Source organism: Balaenoptera physalus (assembly GCF_965194825.1).
Source record: "Balaenoptera physalus genome assembly, contig: HAP1_SCAFFOLD_1268, whole genome shotgun sequence".
Taxonomy (NCBI): Eukaryota; Metazoa; Chordata; class Mammalia; order Artiodactyla; family Balaenopteridae; genus Balaenoptera; species Balaenoptera physalus.
In genome coordinates, this window is record NW_028125528.1 from 178,678 (window position 1) to 204,166 (window position 25,489).

General features: G+C 45.5%; 1 protein-coding gene across 1 annotated transcript in view; it reads left to right on the forward strand.

Moving 5' to 3' along the window:
* The window catches only part of LOC309653825 (uncharacterized protein), a gene marked incomplete at both ends in the record, with an annotated part of 154,776 nt that overhangs the window by 117,673 nt on the left and 11,614 nt on the right, over positions 1 to 25,489 (forward strand). Inside the window, 3 exons of the mRNA XM_082478623.1 lie at positions 17,464 to 17,579; positions 20,468 to 21,217; positions 22,490 to 24,398. Coding sequence (XP_082334749.1) covers positions 17,464 to 17,579; positions 20,468 to 21,217; positions 22,490 to 24,398 — 2,775 coding nt within the window. The remainder of the gene's footprint in view (positions 1 to 17,463; positions 17,580 to 20,467; positions 21,218 to 22,489; positions 24,399 to 25,489) is intronic.

A 25,489-nucleotide genomic window follows, 5' to 3' on the forward strand; every position in this document is an offset into this window, starting at 1 on the left:
TAGAATTTAGATCCTGAGCCTTTAATAACCACTACCTTCTCTCAGTGCTCTCTGTTTTTAGACTCTATATAAGAACAGCTAGGGCTTCCCTGGTGGCGCCTGCCAATGCAGGGGACACGGCTTCGAGCCCCGGTCTGCGAAGATCCCACATGCCGTGCAGCAACTAAGCGCATGTGCCACAACGACTGAGCCTGCATTCCAGAGCCCGTGAGCCGCAACTACCGAAGCCCACGCGCCTACAGCCCATGCTCCGCAACAAGAGAGGCCACCGCGATGAGAAGCCCGCACACCGCAACCAAGAGTAGATCCCGCTAGCCGCAACTAGAGAAAGCCCGTGCACACCAATGAGGACCCAGTGCAGCCAAAAAAATAAATACGTAGAATAAATAAGTTCAATCAATCAATCAATCAATAAACGTAAATTAAAAAAAAAAAACAAACAAAAAAACAGAACACCTAATGCAGGTGGGAAGGTGGGAGGGACACTGTAAAGGTCATCTATGCTACATGTACAAGAACCCCGAGAGCACACCAATAGGTACCACATTTTTCACTGCTGTAGCCGAGCATTCCCCCTGTACTACCACACTGTAGCACTCCCTTCCCTCGTCTACTGCTACAGTCTCTTTGGAAGGTGTTTCAGAACTCTTGTTATGAGAGTGCCAGTTGAACTGTCCTCACTTCCGTCATTTATACCAGGATTTAAGACCTTGTGGTCCGAGATCCTGTCCAGAGAGCAAGCAGGCTAAGACTCTGTCTTTGTTTCTATATTTCATCAGAAAGGGCTCTACTCCCTCTCCTAGTTCATGGTGTGAAGTGTTCTTAGCCTCTCGGGAAAGTGGGGAGAATTCAAAGGACTCTCTATGAGAATGCTAGGCTTTGTAAAACATTTCAGTTTTTTAAAAAGAAGACTCATTTTGTATTGGACTTAACAACAGTCCTATGAGATACAAAGAGAGCCAAGGATCAGTGACATGAAATGATCACCAGTAAGAATTACAACAGTCACCGCTTACCTCGTAGCATAGGGCACACTGTCCATGATCCTTAAGAAGAGTTAGTAGAAATGCCTTGCCCATCTTGCCCCTGAACCCCTTGAAAGGTACACGACTGCTGTGTTGGTGTTTAGGGGGAGCATCTCACTTACCCGGGACTGACTTCAACCTTGATTCCTCTGTAGTGATGGAGACTTCCCCGCTGATGAAAAATTCCCTGGGATTGCAACCTCCAAGCCAGACCGCTTTCCTATGGAATGACAGAGAACTTCAGAGAACTTGTCAAGATGAAACACCAGTCAGTCTGCGGGAGAAAGGGAAGAAGAGAACGATGGAAATCGTTTCTGGGAAACTATTTTTACATTATGTTTTGTTTGTTCCTGGTAAATAAACTGAAATCTTCTTAACATTCAAACAAAATCTAAACCACTAAATTCAACAACACAGGAGTATAACTTTTGAAAAAAATTTCTTTGGCTGCGCAGCATGTGGGATCTTAGCTCCCCAACCAGGGATTGAACCCACGCCTGCTGCATTGGAAGCGCAGAGTCTTCACCACTGGACCACCAGGGAAGTCCCAGGAATAGAACTTTTAAAGGAGAAGGTATAAACCCCTGGGTTATATGAACTGGAGATTTTTAGTAAGAAGTCAATAGATCTTTTGTTAGGCACATTTTATGTTAGGCTGTCTCCCTGCACAGGACGCAGGCGCCTTGAAAATGGAAATCACATCCCTCTATAGTACGTCCCTCTTCTTTCTGCTTTGCAGTTTGCTGCTCCACTTGTTCAACCCCACCTAGTAATAACCTATACTTCCCTTGTTCCTGTTTTCCCATCTGGAAAACAGACAAAAGGCAACCAAACAACGCAAAGGTCTCAACAAATAAGGGATACCCAAAACCAGAGATGGCCAGAACTTCTGTATCCCTCATGAAACCTAGCCCGGTGTTCAATACTTAGGTATCATTAATACATGCGTGTTGACTGAAACAGTTGAAACGCAATTCTTCCACTTCCCAGTTTAGTTTTAGTCCTCATACAAAACCTGATCATCAAATTCCTTAATGCTAGGAATCACAGTGAAAAATAATTTCTCAACTGACTTCTGTCAGATGAGTGAGAACTAAGGTTAATTCAGTGTATCTGAAGCATAGAAAGTGAGGGCAAACGTGGCACAAGATGGGGCTAGAGAAGCAGAGAGGATTCTAGAGCACGCAGAGTCTTAAAGGCCACCAGTGTGTTTTCTATTCTCAAAACAATGTTTGTGAGCGATGTTTATGAGCAATGTTCCAACTTGCTTTGAAGCTTTCTTGTGTGAAGAATGGATTGGAGGGAAACAAGATATATGGACACTAGTTAGGACCTAATCGCAACAGACAGGCAAGTTCAGTATTAGGATGTTGAGGGAGAGCTGACAGATTCCAAAGAAATTCAGGAGATAAACTGAAGCGGGCTTCATGGGGTATGAGATGGAGGAAAGGAAGGTCTTAGGGAATTAAAGGGTTTACTGCACACATGAGCAGAGTCTCAAAATTAATCATTTGAACGTACAGAGGTGGATCTCCCAAATGACACCGGTTAGGAAGCAACGGTACGCCCTGTAGAATTCCTAGAGACAGCACAAATCAACTGTTTCGATGGAAAATTCGGCGGGACCCTTGATTTCCATGGGAATATAGAGAAAAGAGACACTGATCTGGCTTGCAGGTATTTAGGAAGTTGTTAGCCTGACATCACATACTAGTCTCATGTAAGTAGGCCGTCTGAAGTATGAAGCTTAGGGGAAAAACCTTGAAGAAAACTTAAAAGCTTAAGCCACACCTCTATACTACACCACCTTTCACAGTTTCTTCTCAGATAAGCAGCATCCCCATCAGTGAAGAAACTCACATCCCATAATAGGAACAACAGGCCTAAAAATTAAATGTGTGTCTTTGGAGGTCCCATCTATGCGATATCTTCCTGGTACCAGAAAAGTCCCCAGGAAGATCGATCTTTGCACCCCTGAAAGCTTACCACCAAGGAAAATGACTAGGTCCATAGATTTCCTCCCTCAAACCAGCCTACCTCACACATAAATCACTAGCAACTCAGCCCTTAACTCACATTATCACAGTCACAAGAGTGGTTAGGGAGAAAAGCACTAACCAGGGGAACTAACACAGAGGCAATCCAGGCCAAGCTGGGCTGGTGGCAGATATCTGCTCCTTACGCTCGGGTGCATAATGCGACTCACCACAATGCCTTTTTCACAGACCCTTTTTAAAGTTTCTCCACAAAATCCAACAGCTCAAGTTAGCTCATGACGCTTCAAGGTAAACAATCGTCAAGAGAAAAACATGCAATATGTCTTACAATGTTGGATTCCTTACAAATAGGACAAGGAAATAACCATGTAGACAAAACCAGAGCATTTGAAAACATCTGCGTTCTACAAACATACCAGTGAATGCTATAAATAAGGTAATATGACATAAAACAAAATGAAAACTAGATGTGAGACTGTTCTCTTCAGTGTACAGACTTCATGGCAGTTGCTGCACGATCTAGCTACTTATATCTACAACTCTCTGTTCTGTTAATACAAAATGAGGCCCAAGTGTGTCAACTTGTTTCCCACAGAAACCAAAAAACCTACATGCATCTCTTTTCTCCGGTGCCCTTTCACCTTACCTGCTCCCAGTTCTCCACCAATGTCCTCCTCTTTCTCTAATTATTCTCCTCTTCATTGTGCTTGGCCTTGCACCCAAGCATGCAAGACAGAGAGTCCTAGAGGTCCGAGATTCTAGAGGGGCTGTTTGCAAGGGGGAGGAGATTACGGTAACTGCCACACTGTATATACTTCTGTGCAAAGAAAGAGGGACAGTGTTCAGAATGTCTCTCACATATAAAAAGAGCTGGATGGCAGGATACCTGTGTGGCCCAAGGAACTAGAGCTAGCAAATCATGGGCAAAACAATTGCAACCAAAGGCTGGAAGAGGAAAGGTCTGCAACCAGCTCTGTCTCCTGGCTCTCTGGTATTTGCTGCCAATGGGCAGAGTCTATTTCGTGAAGCATCAAGCACTGAAAAGAAGACTCCTGCTGCTGGAAGTTGACAGGAAGGAACATCCAATGCAAGATCAAGGCTTGTCCTAGAAGCAATGCCCATAATGGAAGAAAAAAAAAAAAAAAAAAGAAAGCGGAAGAGAAATGTTAAGTCGCAAGTCCAACCTGGCCCCCAGCCTAGCCCAGCCCAAGGAAGGTAGGAGTCAAGGAGAAGAAACTAAAAGAGAAGAGCCTTGGACCACAACATTCTCCACAGGGTACACTCAACAAACTTCACCCTGCTCTTTAACCAAGTTACAACTGTAATAGTTCAAACTACATGGCTCTTTCCTTCCTAAGGATACTAGTTAAATAAGATCTATATAGCTCTAAGTATATGATACATAAAATAGAATACTCTGTAGAATATAAGTAACTGTTAGTTAATTATATTAATGAACGTCTGTAAGAAATGTTGCAATGATTTCCCTAATGGAAGAGCCTGGGGGAGGTAAATCTGTCTTCTAGGATTTCCTCCCCAGAGCTCAGAAATTGAGGGGTTGTTTTAGCTCTCCTACGCTCTCTTCACCCAAGCCCGCCCTCCTGTTGGGGATCGGACCTCCCTATTGGCTAGCTCATACCTTTCAACTGCCTGCTTTGTGACATCACTCTCCTACCAAACCTACTACCACTTGGTAGAGGTCTTGGGGTTTCCGTGGAGCCGTTTGGACCAGTAACCAGTGACCTTTGTACTGGACACGTGCGCCGTTCAGCTGCAGCCACTCAGACATCCTCTAGTGTTGTCTCCTCATCCCTTGTACCTGCAGTTGATGTCTCCTCTTCTCTGACCATGTCAGGTAAGAAAAGAAACTTTGGAAAGTTTTGCGTTCGATTTCTTGTGCCCCTAAATTGAGGAGGAGATTCAAAATAGCGTGGAGTAATGAGGGAAAGTATTGAACTACAAGTCTGGAGACCTAATTTCAGTTTTGACTTTGACGTTTACTGTCTGTGTGACTTTGGACAAATCACTGACTGCCTCACAAAGCCTGCTGCTTTCCTTATCTGTTACGTTAGGATACCACATTGGGTTGATCACTCTGATCCCCTTCTTTTCCAATATTGAGCCTTAAAGGGTACCCATGTAGAAAATGAAATCAGAGACTTCTCAAAAGAGTGTTTCAACAGAAACATAGAAAAGCCAGGTGACACAGAAAACTAGCGATATATACCAAGATGTTTCATCTCCAATGGTCTCCCTCCACTAGTATTTCGACTAGTTGAAAAGAGAGAATAGGGAGAGAGGATGGAGAGTACTGGGCTATATAGGGAGGCACAGAGTCAAACGTAAGCAAGTTTAGGATTGTTTTCATTAGCACAGGCCAACAGGAACCAAGAGATGGGAAAAAAATATAAGAATGAAGAGGGAAAGCATAGAGGAGCTCTCAAGAAAGAGGCAGTTTGCCATGGAATGTTGATGGGAGCCAAAGATTTTAAATTAAAGCAGAAACAGCACAGAGGGAAATCTGCTCAGAGCAGGGCAAAACAAAGCTGATGGTAGCAAATCCTTACATTAACAGACTAAGAAGGAAAGTAAGGCCAGAACAGGGGATCACCAGGAAAGGCAGCCTATCAGAAAAGTCATACTCCGTTTTCTTTCTTTTATTGCCTCTCTGAATACAGCTGGCACTTGACAGTTTGGAATAGAAACATTTTAGAAGTATGTTTTAGAAATGATGCTTCCTAGAAACCAGAAACCAAAGTGGTTATCTAGGGGGCTGCTTTTCAGTGTTCTATTCTTTCTAATTTTTAAACTAGGTAGACATTTGACCAATTAAACATTTTAAATGATATCTTCTACATTGAATCAGAAGGACTATTTCCTTTGTGTGATATGTACCTTCTAAGGCAAGGTTGCTTTTCAATTTTTACAGTTATTTCCTTCCTAACACAGAGAGCACATTGATCAACAGCCATCGTTCGCTTGTAGATCTTAGCTACCGGAGAAGAAAAAGAAAAAGTCAAGCCCCACATCTCTAATTCCCCATTTAGGGAATTCCCTGGCGGTCCAGCGCTTAGGACTCGGTGCTTTCACGGCCAGGGCCACGCGGCGCGGCAAAAGAAAAAAAGAAAACACAAACATCCACATTTATCTAAAACAATGTTGTGGAGTCCTTTGGATTTTCTTACATTTGAAAATCTTTTTTAATTGGATTCTAGGGATGATGGTTTTTTGAGGTCTTGGGATGTCATCTTCTTGGATGTGGAAGATGATTCTAAGTTCTAGGATAAATACAAAAACCTTCTTGATACTTTTTAAGCTTCCTTTCTGCTTATTATATGAGTTATATTCATGGACAGATATATTTCTCCTAGGCTTAATACCTGTTACTTGCTGGGTAAAAATATGAATGAGCACAATAATGAAACTCTTTTACACTTACTATTTTGCTGTCTGCTTTGTACCGGTTTTCATTGAAATACTTGTCTATATATGTTGTGGCTACCTATACATTCACATTTGTTGCATTCTGTTGCTTGTTGTGCATTTTTTACTGATTTATCGTCTCTGTCTGTATGCATTGGCTAGGAATTCATTCACCTCTATCACCTCCATCGTGTTTTTTGGTTAATAGTATTCACTAAAATAGAGTGGGCAAAATTCACTTTCATAATATTGCATGTATGGTACAGAATGTCATTTGTTAGTAAATTCATTAGGCTTTGATACTTGCCCACATACCCCAGTTTTCATTAATATCTATGGATTTCTTTTTCGTTACGTAACATGTTTTTCATGATTTTTCTTTGTCTTTCTAGAACTTATTGTATCTTCCTCCATATAAATCATACGCAATAGATCAGCTTATTCATCTATTAATTATTACTGCTATTATTATTGGTGGTGGTGTTATAACCACTTTATAGATGAGTAATCTGAAGTAATCAGATAACTTTTCTCTTTCCAAAAGCACTTAAGAAATCCACTTTCGGGTAATCATTTTGAGGTAGGATGAGAAACCAGGCTTGAAGAGGGCAAACATGACTCTTTCAGTTCACCAGTTGGACTGAGCTATACGTCAACTCTAGGTAATAGCGTGGGAACTGCACAAGCAAAGGGAGACACTGAAGATGACAATGGTAATGGCCGTACTGTTTTCTAATGGACAAAAAAAATGCTTATATTATAAGTTCTATTTCTCCTGCTTTCTGGCACTATCATGCTCAGAGTGGAGTCCTGGCAAGGAAGTCAGGATACTTAGGTTCTGAAACCTGGTAATGACACTAACATAATGAGAGAACCTGAACAAGTCAACCCGACCTCTCTGAGCCTCAGTTTCCTTACTCGTGAAATGAGACTGAAAAAAGAGAAAGTTCTCTAAGGGCCTCCTAGTTCTAAAATGCTTCCAGTCTAGGAAATAGCATAGAAGTCAATACGAGTGCAGGCTGAAGGGAAAGACAGGGCAGGGAGAAGGTTGCTTCCAGCCTAGAGAACAATGTCTGAACCATACCACTTGGCTCTTCTGCCCATCTGTGCCCAAGATGGGAGCACAGGCAGTTAATACAGAAGAGTGGAAAACTGCTCAGTCCTTACAGCCATCATTAACTGTCTGATTTTGGGTTTCTCAGGAAGGGTCGATAGTAGAGGTGTCCTGAGAGCAAGAACCTTAAGATAATGCTGTTCCTCAAACGTAGTGAGAATTTCTCAACCTCCCTGAGTTTTTCATGACCCTCTTGTTCTTACAGAAAATTTCCAAAATCCATCTCTACTTGGAACTCTAAATTCTCTGCAGCATTGTCTTCCTGTGGTGAGCAATGCAACTTCCCTAACACGAAGTGTCTGCAACTTCTCCAGAGTCTCTGCCCCTGCCGTCAGTTCGGCATCGGCTACCGGTACCTCTTTCCAGACACTCATGGGTAGTGCCTACCTTTATCAACATTCCAGCACGACTATGTTATCTGGAGTTACTGACCACAGCCAGATCTCCACTTCAGCTCCTTCCTATCCAGGTGTTCTTGAGTGGGACATCACAGGAAGCACTGAAAAGAATTCCTCTTCACTCGGAGACTTTACTCTGGCACTCACTGACCGGCACCCAGCTGCTTCCTCCATGTTTATGGCAGCCCAGGATGATAAAACTTCAGACGCCAATAACATGGTCCCTCTATATCCATCACTTTCTGCCAGGCTTGCTCAGGGAGCACCATCTCAGATTCCAAATCAGGGGCATAGCCGCCTGTCACTTCCCTACCAGGAAGGAAGCCAGGTATATTACTATAACCAAGGCACACTGGGGTCTTCACTGTATGGAGAACTTGGCTCCTGCCCGCAATCCTATGGCTCCGCGTCATACACAGGAAGTAGGGCCTCTGCGCAACCAGAAATGGGAATGGGACTGAAGGAGATTCAGCCCACAAATATCCGACCACCAGCTTCCACCTCTGCAATCTGCCACCCTGTGTCTGCTCAACGCATCACAGAAACAAGTTTTCAAGGTGAGTATACAAACGGCAGAGAAAGTTGAAGAATGAGGTCGGCATTCACAAATGGGGTCAAATCGACAGCTGGGAAGGGGTGTAGAGACAGGTAGAATTTAGATCCTGAGCCTTCAGTAACCACTACCTTCGCTCAGTGCCCTCTGTTTTTAGACTCTATATAAGAACACCTAGGGCTTCCCTGGTGGCGCCGTGGTTAAGAATCCGCCTGCCAATGCAATGCGGGGGACACGGGTTCGAGCCCTGGTCTGGGAAGATCCCACATGCCGTGGAGCAACTAAGCCCATGTGCCACAACGACTGAGCCTGCATTCTAGAGCCCGTGAGCCGCAACTACCGAAGCCCACGCGCCTAGAGCGCATGCTCCGCAACAAGAGAAGCCCGCACACCGCAACCAAGAGTAGACCCCGCTAGCCGCAACTAGAGAAAGCCCGTGCACAGCAATGAAGACCCTGTGCAGCCAAAAAAATAAATACGTAGAATAAATAAGTTCAAACAATCAATCAATAAATAAACGTAAATTAAAAAAAACAAAAAAACAAAAAGAACACCTAATGCAGGTGGGAAGGTGGCAGGGACACTGTAAAGGTCATCTATGCTACATGTACAAGAACCCCGAGAGCACACCAATAGGTACCACATTTTTCACTGCTGTAGCCGAGCATTCCCCCTGTACTACCACACTGTAGCACTCCCTTCCCTCGTCTACTGCTACAGTCTCTTTGGAAGGTGTCTCAGAACTCTTGTTATGAGAGTGCCAGTTGAAGTGTCCTCACTTCCGTCATTTATACCAGGATTTAAGACCTTGTGGTCCGAGATCCTGTCCAGAGAGCAAGCAGGCTAAGACTCTGTCTTTGTTTCTGTATTTCATCAGAAAGGGCTCTACCCCCTCTCCTAGTTCATGGTGTGAAGTGTTCTTAGCCTCTCGGGAAAGTGGGGAGAATTGAAAGGACTCTATATGAGAATGCTAGGCTTTGTAAAACATTTCAGTTGTTTAAAAAGAAGACTCATTTTGTATTGGACTTACAACAGTCCTATGAGATACAAAGAGAGCCAAGGATCAGTGACATGAAATGATCACCAGTTAAGCATTACAACAGTCACCGCTTACCTCGTAGCATAGGGCACTGTCCATGATCCTTAAGAAGAGTTAGTAGAAATGCCTTGCCCATCTTGCCCCTGAACCCCTTGAAAGGTACATGACTGCTGTGTTGGTGTTTAGGGGGAGCATCTCATTTACCAGGGACTGACTTCTCCCTTGATCCCTTTGTAGTGATGGAGACTTCCCTGGTGATGAAAAATTCCCTGGGATTGCAACCTCCAAGCCAGACGTTTTGTGTGACACAAACTCAAGAACTCCCCAAGTCCTGCAGTAGCAGAAACAGTCACATACTTGAGAGTAACCCACCATCTGAACTTGGGGACATTTCAGTGACAGCTCCAGTCCAGAGTGCCAGGCGTCTCCTGGCCCTGCCTCCAGCTCCAAGCCAGGGACAAACAGAGAGTAAGAACGTGGAGGATATCAAAACCAAGCTGTCAAAGCCTCTGGAGGCCTACCAGATCCCAATAGAAAACCAAGATCCTCCACTACTCCCTTTGGGAATCCCTGATATTCCCCAGCCGCTGGCCTGCACCGATCCCCTCAGCCAAGAGGAGCAGCCTGGTTCTGAAAATGCTGATCTGGGAGAGAACAGCCTGAGTCGTCAGGACCTAGGGACACTTGAAAATGGGACTGAACCTAGCAGTGGTCTTGCAGACATTACTACACTGGCGGAGGATATTCACCTTCCCCAGCTCTTTAATTCTTGGAAAGATCTTGATCGATCCCAAGGTCCCAACGTGATCAAAGCTGAAGACACCAGAGCCATTAAGGTGAATCAGGTGCAGGAAAAGCCAAGTGTCGTAAAGGTTCCCTCTGATCAACCCAGGAAGAACAAACAGAAAGCCTCTGAGCCTATCGGTGGTGCTCCCAAGGCCAAAATCCAGCCAAAGGATCCAGAGTGCCTGTTAGGGGGAGAAGCGGTTATATGCACTGCTGCAGTCAGTGACAGGGCTCCTGCGAACACGGCCAAGCACTCTCAAGGCAAACCTCAGAAAGCTGCATCCGGAAAGATCAGCAAAACTGAGAGCCATGGGCAGGAAAAGACCAAAAGGACCAGAGGAAGAAACAAGGCTGAAGAGAACAAGCAGTCAGGGAACAAAGTCAAGGCAGAAGACAAGCCAGCAATCCCCAACACGAAGCGAAAGGAACACCAAACTGAGCTTCGCCAAGAGAGCTTTCAAAAGCCTCGAACCTCCCTTGGCGTGCGCATGCTGGAGTCTGTGAAGGTTCTTCATGCGCTGGGGAAGAAGAATGAGACGAAAACTGGGCTCTCTTCCTGTCGGCTCTTGGGAAATTCAAGCAACCCCAAAGACCCCCAGCCACCCCCAGCGATCCAGCCACGGCGGCATACCCCACGTGAGGGTAAGAGGCCTGAGAAAACGCAAGTCCAAGCCCAGAAACCAGACAGCAGTGCTGAAACAGAGTGTCCATCTCCATCCCAGTGTGAGCGGCCTCCTCCTGGGAAGGTCAAGTTGATACCTCTGCCTTTTTCTGCCTGGGACAAGCCTCAAGCTCGACCCGCTCCTCGGAGGCCACAGTCTCTGGCCTCACATCGGCCTGCTGTGGCTTACCGTGCCCAGCCTGGTTCTACTGACTCAGCTCAACCTGCTGCAGTCAATTCATCCCAGCCAGCTCCTGCCTCTTTGCCAGGTCCCGCCAAACCAGCTCAGCCAACTGTGGCCAACCCAACCCAACCGGCTTGGACCAACCATACCCAGCCTCGTGTCCCTCAGCCTGCTGCTCCTAGGCCTGCACCCTACAAAACTTCATCTGGCGCTTCTCTCCAGCGCGAGCCTGTTCCCCCTGCTGTGACTAAGCGCCAGTCCCCACCCAAGCTCCAAACCCAACTTCTACTCCAAGACTTCAGCAAGCAACGAGTTCCATGGAGGGAACCCAACGTGCCTGAGCCAGTCATGTCAAAGCCCATCGAACAAGAGCAGAGGCCAGAGCGAGAGGCCATGAAGAGGCGGGCTCAACAACAACGGGAGAATGCTGCCAGATACACCTCTTCGGGGAAGCTGCAATTTTTCACCCAGAGGGACAAAGAAATGGAAATTGCTGACTACTACGGATACGTCAGGTGACAGCTGCTAGGATTCTTGCTGCCACCTTGGCTACCAGCGGTTCTTCCATACATAGGTAAGATAGGTATAGAACCGAATAAGTAAATGGAATAGAATTAATAGATGAGTAATAAACCTTTCGAATTTTGAGATGCTGCTAACTGGGGCGTGAGAAAGGAAGGACTGAAAGTTGGATGGGAGAATGAAGGAAAGGGGTAAAAACTGAGGAAAGAGGAAGGAACTTGGCCCAGGGCTAGGAAGGCCAAAAGAGACGTATGGATTTAGGAAAGGAAGCAGGAGTGAGGATGAAATGGCAGAAGTAAAAAGCAGGGTCAGGGGTCTGGGTTGAAAGAACACAATTGGAGTAGAGTTGAAGGTGACAGGAGATGAGTCTAGGTTTACTAGGAGAAATAGAAACAAAGTCTCTCGGGGAGGTTGGCCTTAAGTCTCACAACCACCAGATAGGTATTTCAGAAAACAAGAGGTTCACGACACATCTCTGAAAGGTTTGAGTTGCCTTATTCAGGTGTGATTATAGTGGGGGAATAGGCAAATCTACCAGAGAAGTGGCTAGGGCTCAGAGTCCTCCTAGGGGCAGCTGACGACAGGGCCAGAGCCAAGGGAACTGCTGTATCAGGAGGCCCACGAACAAATCAGGGGCATAGCCGCCTGTCACTTCCCTACCAGGAAGGAAGCCAGGTATATTACTATAACCAAGGCACACTGGGGTCTTCACTGTATGGAGAACTTGGCTCCTGCCCGCAATCCTATGGCTCCGCGTCATACACAGGAAGTAGGGCCTCTGCGCAACCAGAAATGGGAATGGGACTGAAGGAGATTCAGCCCGCAAATATCCGACCACCAGCTTCCACCTCTGCAATCTGCCACCCTGTGTCTGCTCAACGCATCACAGAAACAAGTTTTCAAGGTGAGTATACAAACGGCAGAGAAAGTTGAAGAATGAGGTCGGCATTCACAAACGGGGTCAAATCGACAGCTGGGAAGGGGTGTAGAGACAGGTAGAATTTAGATCCTGAGCCTTTAATAACCACTACCTTCTCTCAGTGCTCTCTGTTTTTAGACTCTATATAAGAACAGCTAGGGCTTCCCTGGTGGCGCCTGCCAATGCAGGGGACACGGCTTCGAGCCCCGGTCTGCGAAGATCCCACATGCCGTGCAGCAACTAAGCGCATGTGCCACAACGACTGAGCCTGCATTCCAGAGCCCGTGAGCCGCAACTACCGAAGCCCACGCGCCTACAGCCCATGCTCCGCAACAAGAGAGGCCACCGCGATGAGAAGCCCGCACACCGCAACCAAGAGTAGATCCCGCTAGCCGCAACTAGAGAAAGCCCGTGCACACCAATGAGGACCCAGTGCAGCCAAAAAAATAAATACGTAGAATAAATAAGTTCAATCAATCAATCAATCAATAAACGTAAATTAAAAAAAAAAAACAAACAAAAAAACAGAACACCTAATGCAGGTGGGAAGGTGGGAGGGACACTGTAAAGGTCATCTATGCTACATGTACAAGAACCCCGAGAGCACACCAATAGGTACCACATTTTTCACTGCTGTAGCCGAGCATTCCCCCTGTACTACCACACTGTAGCACTCCCTTCCCTCGTCTACTGCTACAGTCTCTTTGGAAGGTGTTTCAGAACTCTTGTTATGAGAGTGCCAGTTGAACTGTCCTCACTTCCGTCATTTATACCAGGATTTAAGACCTTGTGGTCCGAGATCCTGTCCAGAGAGCAAGCAGGCTAAGACTCTGTCTTTGTTTCTATATTTCATCAGAAAGGGCTCTACTCCCTCTCCTAGTTCATGGTGTGAAGTGTTCTTAGCCTCTCGGGAAAGTGGGGAGAATTCAAAGGACTCTCTATGAGAATGCTAGGCTTTGTAAAACATTTCAGTTTTTTAAAAAGAAGACTCATTTTGTATTGGACTTAACAACAGTCCTATGAGATACAAAGAGAGCCAAGGATCAGTGACATGAAATGATCACCAGTAAGAATTACAACAGTCACCGCTTACCTCGTAGCATAGGGCACACTGTCCATGATCCTTAAGAAGAGTTAGTAGAAATGCCTTGCCCATCTTGCCCCTGAACCCCTTGAAAGGTACACGACTGCTGTGTTGGTGTTTAGGGGGAGCATCTCACTTACCCGGGACTGACTTCAACCTTGATTCCTCTGTAGTGATGGAGACTTCCCCGCTGATGAAAAATTCCCTGGGATTGCAACCTCCAAGCCAGACCGCTTTCCTATGGAATGACAGAGAACTTCAGAGAACTTGTCAAGATGAAACACCAGTCAGTCTGCGGGAGAAAGGGAAGAAGAGAACGATGGAAATCGTTTCTGGGAAACTATTTTTACATTATGTTTTGTTTGTTCCTGGTAAATAAACTGAAATCTTCTTAACATTCAAACAAAATCTAAACCACTAAATTCAACAACACAGGAGTATAACTTTTGAAAAAAATTTCTTTGGCTGCGCAGCATGTGGGATCTTAGCTCCCCAACCAGGGATTGAACCCACGCCTGCTGCATTGGAAGCGCAGAGTCTTCACCACTGGACCACCAGGGAAGTCCCAGGAATAGAACTTTTAAAGGAGAAGGTATAAACCCCTGGGTTATATGAACTGGAGATTTTTAGTAAGAAGTCAATAGATCTTTTGTTAGGCACATTTTATGTTAGGCTGTCTCCCTGCACAGGACGCAGGCGCCTTGAAAATGGAAATCACATCCCTCTATAGTACGTCCCTCTTCTTTCTGCTTTGCAGTTTGCTGCTCCACTTGTTCAACCCCACCTAGTAATAACCTATACTTCCCTTGTTCCTGTTTTCCCATCTGGAAAACAGACAAAAGGCAACCAAACAACGCAAAGGTCTCAACAAATAAGGGATACCCAAAACCAGAGATGGCCAGAACTTCTGTATCCCTCATGAAACCTAGCCCGGTGTTCAATACTTAGGTATCATTAATACATGCGTGTTGACTGAAACAGTTGAAACGCAATTCTTCCACTTCCCAGTTTAGTTTTAGTCCTCATACAAAACCTGATCATCAAATTCCTTAATGCTAGGAATCACAGTGAAAAATAATTTCTCAACTGACTTCTGTCAGATGAGTGAGAACTAAGGTTAATTCAGTGTATCTGAAGCATAGAAAGTGAGGGCAAACGTGGCACAAGATGGGGCTAGAGAAGCAGAGAGGATTCTAGAGCACGCAGAGTCTTAAAGGCCACCAGTGTGTTTTCTATTCTCAAAACAATGTTTGTGAGCGATGTTTATGAGCAATGTTCCAACTTGCTTTGAAGCTTTCTTGTGTGAAGAATGGATTGGAGGGAAACAAGATATATGGACACTAGTTAGGACCTAATCGCAACAGACAGGCAAGTTCAGTATTAGGATGTTGAGGGAGAGCTGACAGATTCCAAAGAAATTCAGGAGATAAACTGAAGCGGGCTTCATGGGGTATGAGATGGAGGAAAGGAAGGTCTTAGGGAATTAAAGGGTTTACTGCACACATGAGCAGAGTCTCAAAATTAATCATTTGAACGTACAGAGGGGGATCGATCTCCCAAATGACACCGGTTAGGAAGCAACGGTACGCCCTGTAGAATTCCTAGAGACAGCACAAATCAACTGTTTCGATGGAAAATTCGGCGGGACCCTTGATTTCCATGGGAATATAGAGAAAAGAGACACTGATCTGGCTTGCAGGTATTTAGGAAGTTGTTAGCCTGACATCACATACTAGTCTCATGTAAGTAGGCCGTCTGAAGTATGAAGCTTAGGGGAAAAACCTTGAAGAAAACTTAAAAGCTTAAGCCACACCTCTATACTACACCACCTTTCACAGTTTCTTCTCAGATAAGCAGCATCCCCATCAGTGAAGAAACTCACATCCCATAATAGGAACAACAGGCCTAAAAATTAAATGTGTGTCTTTGGAGGTCCCATCTATGCGATATCTTCCTGGTACCAGAAAAGTCCCCAGGAAGATCGATCTTTGCACCCCTGAAAGCTTACCACCAAGGAAAATGACTAGGTCCATAGATTTCCTCCCTCAAACCAGCCTACCTCACACATAAATCACTAGCAACTCAGCCCTTAACTCACATTATCACAGTCACAAGAGTGGTTAGGGAGAAAAGCACTAACCAGGGGAACTAACACAGAGGCAATCCAGGCCAAGCTGGGCTGGTGGCAGATATCTGCTCCTTACGCTCGGGTGCATAATGCGACTCACCACAATGCCTTTTTCACAGACCCTTTTTAAAGTTTCTCCACAAAATCCAACAGCTCAAGTTAGCTCATGACGCTTCAAGGTAAACAATCGTCAAGAGAAAAACATGCAATATGTCTTACAATGTTGGATTCCTTACAAATAGGACAAGGAAATAACCATGTAGACAAAACCAGAGCATTTGAAAACATCTGCGTTCTACAAACATACCAGTGAATGCTATAAATAAGGTAATATGACATAAAACAAAATGAAAACTAGATGTGAGACTGTTCTCTTCAGTGTACAGACTTCATGGCAGTTGCTGCACGATCTAGCTACTTATATCTACAACTCTCTGTTCTGTTAATACAAAATGAGGCCCAAGTGTGTCAACTTGTTTCCCACAGAAACCAAAAAACCTACATGCATCTCTTTTCTCCGGTGCCCTTTCACCTTACCTGCTCCCAGTTCTCCACCAATGTCCTCCTCTTTCTCTAATTATTCTCCTCTTCATTGTGCTTGGCCTTGCACCCAAGCATGCAAGACAGAGAGTCCTAGAGGTCCGAGATTCTAGAGGGGCTGTTTGCAAGGGGGAGGAGATTACGGTAACTGCCACACTGTATATACTTCTGTGCAAAGAAAGAGGGACAGTGTTCAGAATGTCTCTCACATATAAAAAGAGCTGGATGGCAGGATACCTGTGTGGCCCAAGGAACTAGAGCTAGCAAATCATGGGCAAAACAATTGCAACCAAAGGCTGGAAGAGGAAAGGTCTGCAACCAGCTCTGTCTCCTGGCTCTCTGGTATTTGCTGCCAATGGGCAGAGTCTATTTCGTGAAGCATCAAGCACTGAAAAGAAGACTCCTGCTGCTGGAAGTTGACAGGAAGGAACATCCAATGCAAGATCAAGGCTTGTCCTAGAAGCAATGCCCATAATGGAAGAAAAAAAAAAAAAAAAAAGAAAGCGGAAGAGAAATGTTAAGTCGCAAGTCCAACCTGGCCCCCAGCCTAGCCCAGCCCAAGGAAGGTAGGAGTCAAGGAGAAGAAACTAAAAGAGAAGAGCCTTGGACCACAACATTCTCCACAGGGTACACTCAACAAACTTCACCCTGCTCTTTAACCAAGTTACAACTGTAATAGTTCAAACTACATGGCTCTTTCCTTCCTAAGGATACTAGTTAAATAAGATCTATATAGCTCTAAGTATATGATACATAAAATAGAATACTCTGTAGAATATAAGTAACTGTTAGTTAATTATATTAATGAACGTCTGTAAGAAATGTTGCAATGATTTCCCTAATGGAAGAGCCTGGGGGAGGTAAATCTGTCTTCTAGGATTTCCTCCCCAGAGCTCAGAAATTGAGGGGTTGTTTTAGCTCTCCTACGCTCTCTTCACCCAAGCCCGCCCTCCTGTTGGGGATCGGACCTCCCTATTGGCTAGCTCATACCTTTCAACTGCCTGCTTTGTGACATCACTCTCCTACCAAACCTACTACCACTTGGTAGAGGTCTTGGGGTTTCCGTGGAGCCGTTTGGACCAGTAACCAGTGACCTTTGTACTGGACACGTGCGCCGTTCAGCTGCAGCCACTCAGACATCCTCTAGTGTTGTCTCCTCATCCCTTGTACCTGCAGTTGATGTCTCCTCTTCTCTGACCATGTCAGGTAAGAAAAGAAACTTTGGAAAGTTTTGCGTTCGATTTCTTTTGCCCCTAAATTGAGGAGGAGATTCAAAATAGCGTGGAATAATGAGGGAAAGTATTGAACTACAAGTCTGGAGACCTAATTTCAGTTTTGACTTTGACGTTTACTGTCTGTGTGACTTTGGACAAATCACTGACTGCCTCACAAAGCCTGCTGCTTTCCTTATCTGTTACGTTAGGATACCACATTGGGTTGATCACTCTGATCCCCTTCTTTTCCAATATTGAGCCTTAAAGGGTACCCATGTAGAAAATGAAATCAGAGACTTCTCAAAAGAGTGTTTCAACAGAAACATAGAAAAGCCAGGTGACACAGAAAACTAGCGATATATACCAAGATGTTTCATCTCCAATGGTCTCCCTCCACTAGTATTTCGACTAGTTGAAAAGAGAGAATAGGGAGAGAGGATGGAGAGTACTGGGCTATATAGGGAGGCACAGAGTCAAACGTAAGCAAGTTTAGGATTGTTTTCATTAGCACAGGCCAACAGGAACCAAGAGATGGGAAAAAAATATAAGAATGAAGAGGGAAAGCATAGAGGAGCTCTCAAGAAAGAGGCAGTTTGCCATGGAATGTTGATGGGAGCCAAAGATTTTAAATTAAAGCAGAAACAGCACAGAGGGAAATCTGCTCAGAGCAGGGCAAAACAAAGCTGATGGTAGCAAATCCTTACATTAACAGACTAAGAAGGAAAGTAAGGCCAGAACAGGGGATCACCAGGAAGGGCAGCCTATCAGAAAAGTCATACTCCGTTTTCTTTCTTTTATTGCCTCTCTGAATACAGCTGGCACTTGACAGTTTGGAATAGAAACATTTTAGAAGTATGTTTTAGAAATGATGCTTCCTAGAAACCAGAAACCAAAGTGGTTATCTAGGGGGCTGCTTTTCAGTGTTCTATTCTTTCTAATTTTTAAACTAGGTAGACATTTGACCAATTAAACATTTTAAATGATATCTTCTACATTGAATCAGAAGGACTATTTCCTTTGTGTGATATGTAGCTTCTAAGGCAAGGTTGCTTTTCAATTTTTACAGTTATTTCCTTCCTAACACAGAGAGCACATTGATCAACAGCCATCGTTCGCTTGTAGATCTTAGCTACCGGAGAAGAAAAAGAAAAAGTCAAGCCCCCACATCTCTAATTCCCCATTTAGGGAATTCCCTGGCGGTCCAGCGCTTAGGACTCGGTGCTTTCACGGCCAGGGCCACGCGGCGCGGCAAAAGAAAAAAAGAAAACACAAACATCCACGTTTATCTAAAACAATGTTGTGGAGTCCTTTGGATTTTCTTACATTTGAAAATCTTTTTTAATTGGATTCTAGGGATGATGGTTTTTTGAGGTCTTGGGATGTCATCTTCTTGGATGTGGAAGATGATTCTAAGTTCTAGGATAAATACAAAAACCTTCTTGATACTTTTTAAGCTTCCTTTCTGCTTATTATATGAGTTATATTCATGGAAAGATATATTTCTCCTAGGCTTAATACCTGTTACTTGCTGGGTAAAAATATGAATGAGCACAATAATGAAACTCTTTTACACTTACTATTTTGCTGTCTGCTTTGTACCGGTTTTCATTGAAATACTTGTCTATATATGTTGTGGCTACCTATACATTCACATTTGTTGCATTCTGTTGCTTGTTGTGCATTTTTTACTGATTTATCGTCTCTGTCTGTATGCATTGGCTAGGAATTCATTCACCTCTATCACCTCCATCGTGTTTTTTGGTTAATAGTATTCACTAAAATAGAGTGGGCAAAATTCACTTTCATAATATTGCATGTATGGTACAGAATGTCATTTGTTAGTAAATTCATTAGGCTTTGATACTTGCCCACATACCCCAGTTTTCATTAATATCTATGGATTTCTTTTTCGTTACGTAACATGTTTTTCATGATTTTTCTTTGTCTTTCTAGAACTTATTGTATCTTCCTCCATATAAATCATACGCAATAGATCAGCTTATTCATCTATTAATTATTACTGCTATTATTATTGGTGGTGGTGTTATAACCACTTTATAGATGAGTAATCTGAAGTAATCAGATAACTTTTCTCTTTCCAAAAGCACTTAAGAAATCCACTTTCGGGTAATCATTTTGAGGTAGGATGAGAAACCAGGCTTGAAGAGGGCAAACATGACTCTTTCAGTTCACCAGTTGGACTGAGCTATACGTCAACTCTAGGTAATAGCGTGGGAACTGCACAAGCAAAGGGAGACACTGAAGATGACAATGGTAATGGCCGTACTGTTTTCTAATGGACAAAAAAAATGCTTATATTATAAGTTCTATTTCTCCTGCTTTCTGGCACTATCATGCTCAGAGTGGAGTCCTGGCAAGGAAGTCAGGATACTTAGGTTCTGAAACCTGGTAATGACACTAACATAATGAGAGAACCTGAACAAGTCAACCCGACCTCTCTGAGCCTCAGTTTCCTTACTCGTGAAATGAGACTGAAAAAAGAGAAAGTTCTCTAAGGGCCTCCTAGTTCTAAAATGCTTCCAGTCTAGGAAATAGCATAGAAGTCAATACGAGTGCAGGCTGAAGGGAAAGACAGGGCAGGGAGAAGGTTGCTTCCAGCCTAGAGAACAATGTCTGAACCATACCACTTGGCTCTTCTGCCCATCTGTGCCCAAGATGGGAGCACAGGCAGTTAATACAGAAGAGTGGAAAACTGCTCAGTCCTTACAGCCATCATTAACTGTCTGATTTTGGGTTTCTCAGGAAGGGTCGATAGTAGAGGTGTCCTGAGAGCAAGAACCTTAAGATAATGCTGTTCCTCAAACGTAGTGAGAATTTCTCAACCTCCCTGAGTTTTTCATGACCCTCTTGTTCTTACAGAAAATTTCCAAAATCCATCTCTACTTGGAACTCTAAATTCTCTGCAGCATTCTCTTCCTGTGGTGAGCAATGCAACTTCCCTAACACGAAGTGTCTGCAACTTCTCCAGAGTCTCTGCCCCTGCCGTCAGTTCGGCATCGGCTACCGGTACCTCTTTCCAGACACTCATGGGTAGTGCCTACCTTTACCAACATTCCAGCACGACTATGTTATCTGGAGTTACTGACCACAGCCAGATCTCCACTTCAGCTCCTTCCTATCCAGGTGTTCTTGAGTGGGACATCACAGGAAGCACTGAAAAGAATTCCTCTTCACTCGGAGACTTTACTCTGGCACTCACTGACCGGCACCCAGCTGCTTCCTCCATGTTTATGGCAGCCCAGTATGATAAAACTTCAGACGCCAATAACATGGTCCCTCTATATCCATCACTTTCTGCCAGGCTTGCTCAGGGAGCACCATCTCAGATTCCAAATCAGGGGCATAGCCGCCTGTCACTTCCCTACCAGGAAGGAAGCCAGGTATATTACTATAACCAAGGCACACTGGGGTCTTCACTGTATGGAGAACTTGGCTCCTGCCCGCAATCCTATGGCTCCGCGTCATACACAGGAAGTAGGGCCTCTGCGCAACCAGAAATGGGAATGGGACTGAAGGAGATTCAGCCCACAAATATCCGACCACCAGCTTCCACCTCTGCAATCTGCCACCCTGTGTCTGCTCAACGCATCACAGAAACAAGTTTTCAAGGTGAGTATACAAACGGCAGAGAAAGTTGAAGAATGAGGTCGGCATTCACAAATGGGGTCAAATCGACAGCTGGGAAGGGGTGTAGAGACAGGTAGAATTTAGATCCTGAGCCTTCAGTAACCACTACCTTCGCTCAGTGCCCTCTGTTTTTAGACTCTATATAAGAACACCTAGGGCTTCCCTGGTGGCGCCGTGGTTAAGAATCCACCTGCCAATGCAATGCGGGGGACACGGGTTCGAGCCCTGGTCTGGGAAGATCCCACATGCCGTGGAGCAACTAAGCCCATGTGCCACAACGACTGAGCCTGCATTCTAGAGCCCGTGAGCCGCAACTACCGAAGCCCACGCGCCTAGAGCGCATGCTCCGCAACAAGAGAAGCCCGCACACCGCAACCAAGAGTAGACCCCGCTAGCCGCAACTAGAGAAAGCCCGTGCACAGCAATGAAGACCCTGTGCAGCCAAAAAAATAAATACGTAGAATAAATAAGTTCAAACAATCAATCAATAAATAAACGTAAATTAAAAAAAACAAAAAAACAAAAAGAACACCTAATGCAGGTGGGAAGGTGGCAGGGACACTGTAAAGGTCATCTATGCTACATGTACAAGAACCCCGAGAGCACACCAATAGGTACCACATTTTTCACTGCTGTAGCCGAGCATTCCCCCTGTACTACCACACTGTAGCACTCCCTTCCCTCGTCTACTGCTACAGTCTCTTTGGAAGGTGTCTCAGAACTCTTGTTATGAGAGTGCCAGTTGAAGTGTCCTCACTTCCGTCATTTATACCAGGATTTAAGACCTTGTGGTCCGAGATCCTGTCCAGAGAGCAAGCAGGCTAAGACTCTGTCTTTGTTTCTGTATTTCATCAGAAAGGGCTCTACCCCCTCTCCTAGTTCATGGTGTGAAGTGTTCTTAGCCTCTCGGGAAAGTGGGGAGAATTGAAAGGACTCTATATGAGAATGCTAGGCTTTGTAAAACATTTCAGTTGTTTAAAAAGAAGACTCATTTTGTATTGGACTTACAACAGTCCTATGAGATACAAAGAGAGCCAAGGATCAGTGACATGAAATGATCACCAGTTAAGCATTACAACAGTCACCGCTTACCTCGTAGCATAGGGCACTGTCCATGATCCTTAAGAAGAGTTAGTAGAAATGCCTTGCCCATCTTGCCCCTGAACCCCTTGAAAGGTACATGACTGCTGTGTTGGTGTTTAGGGGGAGCATCTCATTTACCAGGGACTGACTTCTCCCTTGATCCCTTTGTAGTGATGGAGACTTCCCTGGTGATGAAAAATTCCCTGGGATTGCAACCTCCAAGCCAGACGTTTTGTGTGACACAAACTCAAGAACTCCCCAAGTCCTGCAGTAGCAGAAACAGTCACATACTTGAGAGTAACCCACCATCTGAACTTGGGGACATTTCAGTGACAGCTCCAGTCCAGAGTGCCAGGCGTCTCCTGGCCCTGCCTCCAGCTCCAAGCCAGGGACAAACAGAGAGTAAGAACGTGGAGGATATCAAAACCAAGCTGTCAAAGCCTCTGGAGGCCTACCAGATCCCAATAGAAAACCAAGATCCTCCACTACTCCCTTTGGGAATCCCTGATATTCCCCAGCCGCTGGCCTGCACCGATCCCCTCAGCCAAGAGGAGCAGCCTGGTTCTGAAAATGCTGATCTGGGAGAGAACAGCCTGAGTCGTCAGGACCTAGGGACACTTGAAAATGGGACTGAACCTAGCAGTGGTCTTGCAGACATTACTACACTGGCGGAGGATATTCACCTTCCCCAGCTCTTTAATTCTTGGAAAGATCTTGATCGATCCCAAGGTCCCAACGTGATCAAAGCTGAAGACACCAGAGCCATTAAGGTGAATCAGGTGCAGGAAAAGCCAAGTGTCGTAAAGGTTCCCTCTGATCAACCCAGGAAGAACAAACAGAAAGCCTCTGAGCCTATCGGTGGTGCTCCCAAGGCCAAAATCCAGCCAAAGGATCCAGAGTGCCTGTTAGGGGGAGAAGCGGTTATATGCACTGCTGCAGTCAGTGACAGGGCTCCTGCGAACACGGCCAAGCACTCTCAAGGCAAACCTCAGAAAGCTGCATCCGGAAAGATCAGCAAAACTGAGAGCCATGGGCAGGAAAAGACCAAAAGGACCAGAGGAAGAAACAAGGCTGAAGAGAACAAGCAGTCAGGGAACAAAGTCAAGGCAGAAGACAAGCCAGCAATCCCCAACACGAAGCGAAAGGAACACCAAACTGAGCTTCGCCAAGAGAGCTTTCAAAAGCCTCGAACCTCCCTTGGCGTGCGCATGCTGGAGTCTGTGAAGGTTCTTCATGCGCTGGGGAAGAAGAATGAGACGAAAACTGGGCTCTCTTCCTGTCGGCTCTTGGGAAATTCAAGCAACCCCAAAGACCCCCAGCCACCCCCAGCGATCCAGCCACGGCGGCATACCCCACGTGAGGGTAAGAGGCCTGAGAAAACGCAAGTCCAAGCCCAGAAACCAGACAGCAGTGCTGAAACAGAGTGTCCATCTCCATCCCAGTGTGAGCGGCCTCCTCCTGGGAAGGTCAAGTTGATACCTCTGCCTTTTTCTGCCTGGGACAAGCCTCAAGCTCGACCCGCTCCTCGGAGGCCACAGTCTCTGGCCTCACATCGGCCTGCTGTGGCTTACCGTGCCCAGCCTGGTTCTACTGACTCAGCTCAACCTGCTGCAGTCAATTCATCCCAGCCAGCTCCTGCCTCTTTGCCAGGTCCCGCCAAACCAGCTCAGCCAACTGTGGCCAACCCAACCCAACCGGCTTGGACCAACCATACCCAGCCTCGTGTCCCTCAGCCTGCTGCTCCTAGGCCTGCACCCTACAAAACTTCATCTGGCGCTTCTCTCCAGCGCGAGCCTGTTCCCCCTGCTGTGACTAAGCGCCAGTCCCCACCCAAGCTCCAAACCCAACTTCTACTCCAAGACTTCAGCAAGCAACGAGTTCCATGGAGGGAACCCAACGTGCCTGAGCCAGTCATGTCAAAGCCCATCGAACAAGAGCAGAGGCCAGAGCGAGAGGCCATGAAGAGGCGGGCTCAACAACAACGGGAGAATGCTGCCAGATACACCTCTTCGGGGAAGCTGCAATTTTTCACCCAGAGGGACAAAGAAATGGAAATTGCTGACTACTACGGATACGTCAGGTGACAGCTGCTAGGATTCTTGCTGCCACCTTGGCTACCAGCGGTTCTTCCATACATAGGTAAGATAGGTATAGAACCGAATAAGTAAATGGAATAGAATTAATAGATGAGTAATAAACCTTTCGAATTTTGAGATGCTGCTAACTGGGGCGTGAGAAAGGAAGGACTGAAAGTTGGATGGGAGAATGAAGGAAAGGGGTAAAAACTGAGGAAAGAGGAAGGAACTTGGCCCAGGGCTAGGAAGGCCAAAAGAGACGTATGGATTTAGGAAAGGAAGCAGGAGTGAGGATGAAATGGCAGAAGTAAAAAGCAGGGTCAGGGGTCTGGGTTGAAAGAACACAATTGGAGTAGAGTTGAAGGTGACAGGAGATGAGTCTAGGTTTACTAGGAGAAATAGAAAAAAAGTCTCTCGGGGAGGTTGGCCTTAAGTCTCACAACCACCAGATAGGTATTTCAGAAAACAAGAGGTTCACGACACATCTCTGAAAGGTTTGAGTTGCCTTATTCAGGTGTGATTATAGTGGGGGAATAGGCAAATCTACCAGAGAAGTGGCTAGGGCTCAGAGTCCTCCTAGGGGCAGCTGACGACAGGGCCAGAGCCAAGGGAACTGCTGTATCAGGAGGCCCACGAACAAATCAGGGGCATAGCCGCCTGTCACTTCCCTACCAGGAAGGAAGCCAGGTATATTACTATAACCAAGGCACACTGGGGTCTTCACTGTATGGAGAACTTGGCTCCTGCCCGCAATCCTATGGCTCCGCGTCATACACAGGAAGTAGGGCCTCTGCGCAACCAGAAATGGGAATGGGACTGAAGGAGATTCAGCCCGCAAATATCCGACCACCAGCTTCCACCTCTGCAATCTGCCACCCTGTGTCTGCTCAACGCATCACAGAAACAAGTTTTCAAGGTGAGTATACAAACGGCAGAGAAAGTTGAAGAATGAGGTCGGCATTCACAAACGGGGTCAAATCGACAGCTGGGAAGGGGTGTAGAGACAGGTAGAATTTAGATCCTGAGCCTTTAATAACCACTACCTTCTCTCAGTGCTCTCTGTTTTTAGACTCTATATAAGAACAGCTAGGGCTTC